The sequence below is a fragment of the Elaeis guineensis genome, chromosome 2, assembly GCF_000442705.2.
Source record: "Elaeis guineensis isolate ETL-2024a chromosome 2, EG11, whole genome shotgun sequence".
In the NCBI taxonomy this organism is placed as follows: Eukaryota; Viridiplantae; Streptophyta; class Magnoliopsida; order Arecales; family Arecaceae; genus Elaeis; species Elaeis guineensis.
Genome location: NC_025994.2, coordinates 70,136,053 through 70,147,930, shown reverse-complemented (window position 1 = coordinate 70,147,930; position 11,878 = coordinate 70,136,053). Strand labels below are relative to the sequence as shown.

Here is an 11,878-nt window from a genome sequence, read left to right as displayed (position 1 = left end):
ACCACTATCATGAACCACAGCTTTTAAAATTTATCCTCTTTGCCATTGTGCGAATGCAAAGGAGCATATTCATTAGGATTGTAAATGGGTTGAACTGTTTATGAACTATTCAAATTTGATTTGAATCTGAGTTCGACTGAACTTCATTATTATCGAGCTCAAATTGAATTCGACTAACCGAGTCGAGTTCGAATAGCTTTTCGAATCGAGCTCAAATAGCAGAATATTCGATTCGAAAATTCTGAGTCTACTCAAATTTATATATATTTAATAATATTATTTTTATTTATAATATATATATATATTAATAGTATTATTAATAGGCTAAAGTTTGATTTTAGTTCAACTCGAGCTCGAGCATAATTCGATTGATATTCGAATCGAGTCGAGTTCGAATTTGAATATTAAGGATCGATCAATCTCGAGTCGAATTTGAATTTGAATATTTTGAATCAAATCAACTCGAGCTTCCAGTTATTTGATTCGGCTCGACTCAATTGCACCCTACCCATTGCCTCTTGTTCTAATATTTTCATGCGAAAAAGATTCATAAGAAAAGTACCTGGGGACATTTACTTCAAACCGTATTGAAATTAAAATCGAAATCAAAATAGATTCAAACAGAATCTGAATCATCGTATCTTCCAACATATGATTGAAGTCGGAATGAAATCGAAATTGAGTTTGAATACGAGAAAAAAATAGGAATTAATTTTGAGAGATTAGGACATTTTTTTTTCTTCTAAAATCAAATAAGAATGAAACTTTCATCAACTAAACTATTGTAATAGAAGTTACTCATTTTTATTTTCATTCCAATATCTAATTCATTCCAACCAATTATATCTTTATTTTTTATATTTTTTTGAAAACAAAAAAAGTCTTTTTGAGTAAAACAATGAGGTTACCGCCCGTTATTCAACAAGAGAATGAAACGGGCTTGAAAGTTCAAGTCAAACAATCCATTTGCCACAATGATTGCTGACTATTTAACTTATTTTGGGTCAAATGATCGTTTGAAATTTTAAACTCGCGCATGCAACCATGCTTACCCATGCAAGGGCCCTCAACGAGGCCGTGTATCGCGAACCTCGAATCACGGATATGAATTCCCCAAGACCAGTTGTGATGCAATAATCAAAACCGTTTGATGAGTTGCCATAGCAGGGCGTCCTAACTTTTTGAGTAGTTTTTCTTTCTTTTCGAGAAGCAAGCCATCCAATTTCAAAGTTTTCTTGTGAGGATGCTGGCATACATTTAGTGAAAATTCGGCTATATATTGAATATATTTTGGATTCGTGCATCTTATGTCGAGAGTAAGCCTCACGCCTTTACCTCTCTGGGCTTTGACCCAAAAGATATCTTTTGAGGGAGAGAAGAGTCTCCAAATCTTATAAGACGAGGTGTCCTGACTCGCTATCCGATATGGGACTAAAGTCCCTCCTCCGCAACAGTAACCCCCCCTCCCAGTCAGAGAACTGACGTCCAAACTGGACAGACTCACCCTCAACAGTCGATCTTTATCGAGGATACACTGTCTATTGGGAGGACTTGCATGGGCCACCAGTGTTGTGGTCGGGTAATTCCGACCTCATGAGGTCGGATCCGACTCTCTCCCGAGCATGAGGTATTGTCCGCTCTGGCACCAACACTTTAACCAGACGGATTCATCCTTGGCAGCCAGGCTCACAGCTTTGCCTCTCTGAGTCTTCGGCCCAAAAACATCTCTTAAGAAGAGGAGAGTCTCCAGCCTTATAAGACAAGGTGTCTTTGACTCACTTTCAATATTGGACCAAAGTTCCTCCTCCCGCAATAGTGCATAAGGCCAAAACCCCCAAAATAATATTCTTTTACTACCCCCAAAATAATATTCTTTAACTAGATTTTTTTTTATGAGATTTTAGATTATGGTAAATTATATCAAAACATGTTTAATCCTATGAATTAAGAGATACTGCAACGTAGATCTATTAGAACTAACCCTGAATTGATAGTAGTATTTATGGTTGAGTTTGGCCATATCTATTTCTTAGCCTTGTAAGCCATGTACTAAGTAGATCTTAGGTGCCTGTATAAAGTCAAAGAAATCAAAATAATACCTCCTGATTAGTGTTTTTGAATGAAATCTTGAGTTGTGATGCATGACATAGTAGGTTGCCCAATATAACCCATACCGCGGCAAGGTTTAAATAATAACCATTATAATATTATAACAGCCATCATGCACTTTTAGGTTTCTTTCGGAGAAAAGAAATAATAACCATCAGAATACACTATCAAATTTTATAATAACATATTCTAAGATAAAAAAACAGTTATATCATCTAAAAATAATATTTTATAAAAAAATTATAGAAATATTCTTTCAAATTAGATTCAGTTACATTCACATTTCAAAAATTTAAAAAATTTCAATTAGTCACTAAATTTTTTTTTTATTGCAATGTGGCCCAACCATCTATTTGAATCCTAACATCATTAATCAAATAAGAAAAAAAGACCAGCACACCCTAGATTCAAAGAAGTTGGATTATAGCTTTCATGTAATCTATAAGCACCTTGTCCTTTATGATTCATTCATCGATGCAAATCTTAAAGTACTTTATCCTCTATTATTCATCCACCTGTACAGATCTCAAAATGCTCCATTTTTTGTTATCCATCCACTTGCACAGATCTTAAAATCCTCCATCCGCTTGCATAGGTATCAAAACCTTCCATTTTTTGCAGGGCAGATCCAATATACTGACATTAGGGGCCATGGCCCCCGACGTTCGAAGCCCAAAGCCCATAATTTCATTAAATTTTTTACTGGCCCCTACCCCCAACAGTGAAACCCTCCTCCGCGACTCCATGACTCCACGACTCCTTCGGTGCCCTTCTCCGTGACTCCACAACTCCTTTGGTGCCCAGCTCCGTGACTCCGTCGGGCCCAGCCCCACGTTCAGACCTTCTTCTCTGCAACTCCGCCTGTGCCCACTGCTCAGCGACTCCACCGTCGCCGGCCCTAGTCCTAAGCCCAAAACCCTCCTTCTCTGTGACTCCACCGGTGGCCCGACGCCCACTGGCCATTGCTCCACGACTCCTCCGGCACCCATTGCTCCATGACTCTGCCGGCCCCAGCCCTATGCTCCATGACTTCGTGACTCCACCAGCCCCAATCATCCTTCAAACCTTCTTTGCGACTCCGTCTGTTACTAGGCGCCCACTGCTCCATGACTCCGTTTGGCACCTATTGCTCCATGACTCTCTCCGTCCACTGCTCTTTCCACTTGTCGACGGCGACGACCAACGAGCCAACATGAACGAATTATATATAATATGCCTCCAACGATAAAATTTTCTGGTTTCGCCATGATTTTTGTCATCTATCCATTTGCATAGATTTCACAGCACTTTGTTTATAATCTATTCATCTACACAAATTTTAAAACAATCCACCCTCTATCCTCCATCTGCTTACATAGATCTCAAAGGACTATATCTTTGTTATTCATCTGTCTATATAAATTTTAAAGCTTTTCATCTTCTTTCATCCATCCATCTGTATAAATCTCAAAGCGCTCCATCCTCTCTCATCCATCCATCTACACAGATCTTAAAGCATTCCACCTCTATCCGATCATTCTTCAACCACATGTATCATAATGCTCAATCATTTATCATCTATCCACCTATATTGATCTTAAAACACTCCGTCTATTATCATTCACATATCTGTATAGATCTCAAAGTATTCAAATCTCTTTCATATGCATGTATAGATTTCAAAGCACTCCAACATCTATATGCCTATATAGTTTTAAAAATGCTCTATCCTTTATCATCCATGTGTCTGCACAAATTTCAAAATGTTTCATCCTTTATCATTTATCCACTTGCATAAATGTCAAAGCACTCAATCCTATATCATCCATCCTTCTATATAGATCTCAAAACACTCCATCTTCTACCATCCATTTGCTTGCAATAATCTCAAAGAGCTCTATTTTCTATCATTCATCCATCTGTATAGATCTCAAAATACTTCATCCTCTATTATCATCCACCTCCATATATCTTAAAATGCTCTATCTTCTATTATTTATCCATTTGCACAAATCATAAAGTATTTTATTCTTTATCATCCACTCAACTACATAGATCTTAAAGTATCCCATTCTCTATCATCCATCCGACTGCATAGATCTTAAAAATAATCTATCCTTTGTCATCTATCTGTCTGTATAGATCTCAAAGTATTCATAGATCTTAAAGCATTTTATCCTCTATAATTCATCCATCTGCATCAATCCCAAAGCAATGTATCTTTTATCATCTACCTGTCTACATAGATCTCAAAGCGCTCAATCCTTTATCAGCCATATTTTACTTGGATTTCAATGTGTTTCATTCATGTAACTCCCCTTCCCTTCCTTTTAATTCATGCTAAAACAATAATCTCATACTAAATTAATGAAAAAGATAGTTATAAAATTTTACAAAAATTTACTTATTAAGTGGTCCTTATATAATAATATTTTATAGAGATAAAAAATTGAACCGTATTACAATAAATTTAAAATTTTGATAGCTAATTAATATATTTTAAAGTTTTAGCCTCTAAGTGTAAGTATATTTTTTTATTAAATAATAATGATCAAAAATATTATTTTTTTAATGTTATTTTTATTATATTCCAACAGTGTAATAATATTATAGTAGCCATTTTAACAACGATCAACACTAAAGAATTTAATTAATATATTTCAATAGAAATAATCATCAATAACTATTTAAGCTTATATACAATGAAAAATCATGTTCTGAAAAAGGAGAAGAAAATCAATGCCGTTATTTTTTAAAAAGAAAAAAAAAGTAAAAGTAAAACAACATCGAAATCCCTGCGCAGCGGCCATCCGTGTGGTCCCCTTACCTGACACGGATGTCCGCAAGTCACGCCACCGGCGTCCACCATCGGCCATCACATCGCTTTCACGAGAGCGTAATGAATACGAACAACAGATAATGATCATTTAAAAAAAAAAAAAAAACCGCAAATAAACAAACAAAAAGGGACGCGGTCTTCCACTTTCTCCCGCAACAATCTCAATCCCAAGAGCAGCTAGCTCTTTAGCCTCCGGCGCCGCCAAAAAATAAAATAAAATAAAATAAATAAAAATTAAAATAAAATAAAAAATATTGTGGCATCCAGTTCCTTAGCTGCTAACTAAGGAGCCAACTGCGGAAGCAAATGCAATCTTGAAATGACGAAAATGATTCAAAATTTAAACATTTTGTTCTTTGAACTTCCCTATGTGATTGAGGAAGCAAAAGTTTTTGTAACCTCATGCAAGAACTTTTAGGCAATTACCGAAATTACAAAGCACATTTGTTCTCTAAGTTGTAATAATCATTAAATAACAAATAATATATAGCTTGTTTTAAAGGCTTTTTTTTTTTGAAAAAAAAAATTTTGCAAGAAAGATATTATGTTTCAGAGATTACATGCTCGGATGATGTACAACAAATTACTAATTGATTGTTCTACATAATTTATTTTTTTTCCTTACGATTCAACTAAATGTTTTACGAGCATCTCCAATGGTGCACTTTAAACTCTCTTGGGCTAGGCTCATATGTCACGTCATCTATTTTCAATCTCCACAAACACCCAATCAGCCGCACATTTGGTTTCGATGATCGTATCTTTGTCAAAGTGTTTGGATATGCATGCTTTCTGTTTAGATATGTGCTCTAATTTTATGGGGTAATGTGCGTTAGAATTTTGTTTATTATGGTCACTTTAAAATGGCTAAGAAAAATGAAAAAGCAAGACCTTTTAGTTGCAATTAATGATCCATCAAATACTCCCGTCTCTATGCTAAATACTAGACGTTTTTTTCTTTCTTTCTAGTAAACTAAATACAAGATTTTTTAGTGAAATTAAGTTGGTATCTGCATATAAGTCGGCTTCAAGAAGGCAGATAGACATCTTTCAAGAAGTAGACCAGAGTCCCATGGTCCCATTACTCATTGCCCAAACTCAAGCTGCCGGTCATCCATTCAAATACCTCTTGGGGTGCTATGACAGCGAATGAAAACTAAGGTTCTTATGTAGCAATCTCTGTACTTTTGGGGATGATCTTCATCAGCTCAAAAATCTCCGCTCTTAATTTTCTCAAAATCAACTTCGACAGAATTTTAAATGTTGGTACTCATGGTGGGCTAGGGTTCATCATTTTTGATCCCCGTGGCGGCAAGAGGATATCACCTTCATAATAAAGCAGTAATTTTGGTAGAATTGAGCGGACCTGGTGAGGCAAGCTTGGTCCTTAAGGCTTTCAACATAATGTTAGAAGGGACTACAAGACAGTAATTAGTTGGCTTTTTAAACTGGCCAATATGGATGACATGTCACACCCCGTTCTAGCAGATAACAGAGAGATGATTTCTATATTGGCAGCCGTCGGGTCACTCATGTCTCTAGAAGGTAAATATACAATAGACTGAGTATCTTCATGTGATGTTTCCAACTTTGGATCGGTGCTTAAGAGATCTAGTACAATGGTGCCTATTAAATTTCAAAATATTGTGTCCTGGTGCCAATGCTTGTATTTATACCACGGCTGCATAACTTGGACGTTCGAGCGAAAAAATAAAAAGAATGAGAAATGACGACGTGCAAGTGGATCTATTAATTTGCAACAATAAACAACCATATGGGACTCCAGTTAAACCTTTATTTTACTTGGTGGTCCTGATCGCATTGATGAATCAAAAGTTCAAGATAATCTAATTAAATATGCATCCTAGGATCCTTGAGAAATGGGCGGTCAAAACACATCGATCATGAGATCCACCTTATGGACTGTCTTAATTTTCTTTTCAAATTACGTTTGATGCTACATCCAGCTCACAAGGCGATGATGTTACAAAAACTCTCAAGCCACACTTAGAATCGAGAAGCTTAACAAGAACCGCAAAATACAACCAAACCAGTGGCGAAAAAGAAGGATGAAATCAAATTATAACAACTAGCTCGTGATACTCGGCCCTGCAACGTGAATCAAAAAACTCATATCCACGTCTTCCTCGTGTCCCTGATCTGCAGACCACGAACATAACCATGAGCCAACTACCCCACTCGCAATAATAGCAACTTAAGTGCTCCTAGAGACTGGCTACAAGATCCCACACTAATACTAAACTCTAAATTCTAATCCACATTTCCACCCATGCAATGGCCCACCACAATGAAATCTAATAATCTATCCACAACCTCGTTTCCCTAGAGGATTTAAGCTATTAAGGTGAGCATGGACTGCGTAATGGCTGGTGAGATAATTTCTTCACATGGATCTCGGGGGAACATGTGAAACGCTGCCCCCACTCTGCGACCATCACGCCGTGAGAACTCCCAGATGTTGTTGCTGCCATTAGAATCCATAGTGCCATCAGTCCACTTTGGATAACAGCTGCACCCATCTCCAGAGATTGAATCATTTAAGCTGGATACCAATACCAAATGGTAATTAGTAATACGATACGGTAATGAAACTAATAAAGAAACAAATTGATGACCAGCAGAGGGAACAACGGTGGGCTTTGAGTGCACGCACATGGTATGCTCCTGGCTAATTATTCAACCAGTCCCAACTACGATACCAAAACCAAATCTCTATGCCACATGGCTCTAGATGATTGGTTGTCATGTGGGATCACGGTATGAGCGACCAATAATATAGTGGCACGTTGCATGGCGGCCCACTTGACGGTCAAATACGCTCGGGAGAACGCCGGAGTCCGAACTGCGTAGTCCTGCATCCAGTTGCACCCATCCATTACGCGTAAACGCGTCAAGCGCGGCGCGCCCAAGCTGGCATCCGAAGGTGGAGGGATCCCCCATCCCACCCTTTTCCCGCTCACATTCCGCTCTTAAAACGCCTCCCAACTCCCCCTCTGGTACAAGCCTCGTCTCGCACAAAAACCCATCCTTCTTGTCTTTAGCCTCTCTTCTCCTCTTCTTATATATCCAAAAAAGAAGTCCTCTGAGATATCTCCAGGAGACCTCGGCGAAAGCAGTGAGGATGCCATCGTTACCACCTTTGGTCCTTGGAGCCTTGGCGTTGTTGGCATTGGCCTTCGTCGCGACCGCCGATGACCCTTACCGGTACTTCACCTGGACTGTATCTTATGGACCCATCTCCCCTCTCGGCGTCCAACAGCAGGTCAGTTTCTCTTGTCTTCTTCACCACCACCTTTAATGTATTATCAGTTAATCTCGTTCATATGGGACTAAGAATGGCTATTTGTGTACTGTTTTTATAGGGGATTCTCATCAACGGGCAGTACCCTGGGCCTCGTGTCGACTGCGTCACCAACGACAACATGGTCGTCAGTGTTATCAACAAGATCGACGAGCCTATACTCATAACTTGGTATGGTTTCTTCTCTTAATATTGCATCCTTTTCTTTTTGCTGTAAAAAAAAAAAAAAAAAAGTTCTGGTTTTAATGTTGGGGGAATCATATATATAGGAATGGGATCAAACAGAGGAAGAACTCGTGGCAAGATGGAGTCTTGGGAACCAACTGTCCCATACCACCTGGTTCAAACTATACATACAAGTTTCAAACCAAGGACCAGATTGGAAGCTTCACCTACTTTCTCTCCACCGGAATGCAGCGGGCTGCCGGTGGCTTCGGTGCTCTGAATGTCTACCAGAGGCCGCAGATCCCAGTGCCATATGCACCGCCTGACGGTGATTTCTCCCTGCTTGTCGGCGACTGGTACAAAGCCAGCCACAAGGTATATCATCTTTGGTCTCTCGTTTTATAGACTAAATGATGAGAACATCTCATTGAGGCGTCTCTTCGATATCTTGCAGGCATTGCAGCAGACTTTGGATTCAGGAAGATCACTGCCTTTCCCTGACGGTCTTCTCATTAATGGAGCTCAGCAGTTCGCCTCTTTCACTGGAGATCAAGGTAATTTTTCTCTTCCTCCCCTGTTCTACTCTGCTTCCTTTAATCTATCAATTTTATCTCAAGCTTTTCACACTGGTGCAGGAAAAACATACCTCTTTAGGATCTCCAATGTGGGCTTGATGACCTCGATCAACTTCAGGATCCAGGGCCACCAAATGAAGCTCGTTGAAGTCGAAGGATCCCACACACTTCAGAACATCTATGATTCCCTCGACATCCATGTCGGTCAATCGCTGGCGGTCTTGGTTACCTTAGATCAGCCCCCCAAGGACTACTTCATTGTCGCCTCGACTCGTTTCACCAGAAAGGTTCTAACTGCAACTGGAATACTACATTACAGCAACTCCAATTCCCCTGCATCTGGACCACTTCCCCCACCTCTCCGCAATCCCCACATCTCTATGCGGCAAGCCAGAACCATTAGGTAATGATTTATCCATTTTGACATCAGCGACAAACTGTGCCACCATTAGAAGCTTGGAGAGATTGACTGATAATTGTTAAACTGGTTATATGTCTAGATTCTGATTGGTTCTTTTGGTTGATCATTGTGTGAAGGTGGAATCTCACAGCTAGTGCAGCCCGGCCTAATCCTCAGGGCTCATACCATTATGGTACCATACCGAGGACAAGGTCGCTCGTCTTGAAGAATTCAGCCCCTCTGATCAATGGGAAGCAGCGCTATGCTGTCAATGGTGTTTCCTTTGTTGTGCCTGATACTCCGCTGAAGCTCGCCGACAACTTCAATATTGCCGGCATCTTCACCTGGGATAGCATCCCTATTCCAGCCCCTGAAGGCTCTGCAGTACTGGGTACCCCAGTCATGAGGTTTAATCTTCATGACTTCATTGAAATTGTCTTCCAAAACACTGAACATACTATGCAAACATGGCATCTTGATGGCTACGACTTCTGGGTTGTTGGGTAAGCTCTTCAATCATTTGGTTGTGTCTCTTAAATTCCCTGTTGAATTGAATTTGATATAATGCTCAGCATTTCTATTTATTTAACTAACTACGTGTTTTCTTAAAGATAGGACTTATGTTCATAATTCTCAAAGATATTGTTTACAATATAATGCCTATGTCATGCCTAATTTGTTGAAATCCACTCGTTTGACAAAGTTTATATGCTCAGAAAAATTTTCTTATTGTGCTATGTAATAGCAAATGTAACACATTCAGGATGGCTCCTAGGATAATTAGCTATGATAATTGAAGTCAAATAAATAATTAGCACTTACAATATTGTTTTTTGGGTATTAGTATAATTCTATGTACAATAAAACCTGTTAAACTATATTTTGCCAAACATTTTCTATCATCCAATTTCTAAACTGATTGGTTACAAACTTGTATGGAGGCATCAGTTGCTTGGAGCATTTATCATACCAGGACAGATCTTAAGGTCCGATTTAGTTGACTTGAAGAGAATATCGTTTTTGAAAAATATTGAAGCAAACATTTCTCAAAACCATGTATATATATAATGTTTTTGCTAGCTATCACAAAGATGAGGTAACATTCAGTGGAGGGGAATCATTTGGTCATCAATTCACGATAAAAACTTTTTTCAGCTTAATGAAGAGATCAATATTTCTTCAAGCCTAGGAAGTTGCCATAGTTCAAATATAGAGATTACATTAAGCTTGCACTCCAAAGCTAGTCTGTATAGAAAGTTTTGTTTGAATTCTAATTCACTTTTGTATGCAAGGATCTTTGTGTAATTATATGCTTGTTTTTAGTGATTTAACTGGCAATTGGCTCAATCAGAAATCTGAAGTTTGCTAGTTCTATGCATTGGATGTATGCAGATATGGTGCTGGGAATTGGACAGAGAAGTTCAGAAGACGGTATAACTTAATTGATGCTGTCACAAGACACACAGTTCAGGTGAGCATGCAATCCTACTGGTTTCAGTAACTTGGGAGTTGTAATCTGCTGCCTTCTCATTATGCATGCCTTCTGGCATGCTATCTCCTGTCCATAGCCCATAAAGTATTAATAATAATAATAATAATAATAAAATCTCTTCTGACTCTAGTATGCTAATTCTTGTCTAATATTCCAGGTTTATCCAAATGGATGGTCTGCAATCTTGGTATCTTTGGATAACCAAGGCATGTGGAACCTAAGATCTGCAATGTGGGGGAGGCAGTACCTGGGGCAACAATTTTACATCAGAGTGTGGACATCAGAGAAAAGCTATGCCAATGAGTACGACATCCCTTCAAATGCCTTGCGCTGTGGGAAGGCCATCGGTTTTCGTTGATACTCAGATCAATTGAATTGCTTTCATATTTTACCTTCTGTCGTGAAAGGGTGAGTGCAAAGAAAATAATGGCAGTATTGCTGGAGTACAGGGACAGAATATTGTCTTATATTTTCCGCTCAAGAAAGAAAATTTCTTAGATTTTTTGCTTTCGTTACCCTCATTGCATCTTTTAATGTATCAAACAGAACAATTGTTTCAAATGTATGTCTGTTCTTTAATATTAAATTTAATTTACATAGGCAAAATGTGGTTGTTTGCGTTCTAAATTCTCACCCTTTTGAAGCACTGTGTGTTATTAAATTAAATGCTGCTGTATTACAAGAGAATTAATGCATCGTATATATTGCTTTTGTTGGATCAGAACATTTATCCATCCTTCCTCCTGCTGATCCATGATTTGTTTCGTATTATGGATCACTAATTGGCTTTTATTATGAGATAACATTGGTTTATCACATTGAAGGAAGACAAATGTTATAGGTTGAAAACCGAAACTCCTCGATTGGATTCTTGGAAACCCGTCCACCTTGGAACACAAACCCAAAACTTCCAGAGGGACGCTTTCCCACACTCCACATCCAAGCATGCAAAGAAACCACCAAAAACCGTCCGCCATCCATCTTCCATCCCCTCGGT

General features: G+C 38.6%; 1 protein-coding gene across 1 annotated transcript; it reads left to right on the top strand.

The window, feature by feature from the left end:
- Nucleotides 1–7,936: 7,936 nt before the first annotated feature.
- Nucleotides 7,937–11,508, top strand: LOC105034793 (L-ascorbate oxidase homolog). Its single transcript, XM_029261723.2, has 8 exons — nt 7,937–8,210; nt 8,311–8,420; nt 8,519–8,789; nt 8,869–8,968; nt 9,050–9,392; nt 9,527–9,892; nt 10,782–10,860; nt 11,039–11,508. Exons 1-8 carry the CDS (start codon nt 8,070–8,072, stop codon nt 11,237–11,239), a joined length of 1,611 nt encoding a protein of 536 aa, XP_029117556.2. The 5' UTR covers nt 7,937–8,069; the 3' UTR covers nt 11,240–11,508.
- The last annotated feature ends 370 nt before the right edge of the window (nt 11,509–11,878 follow it).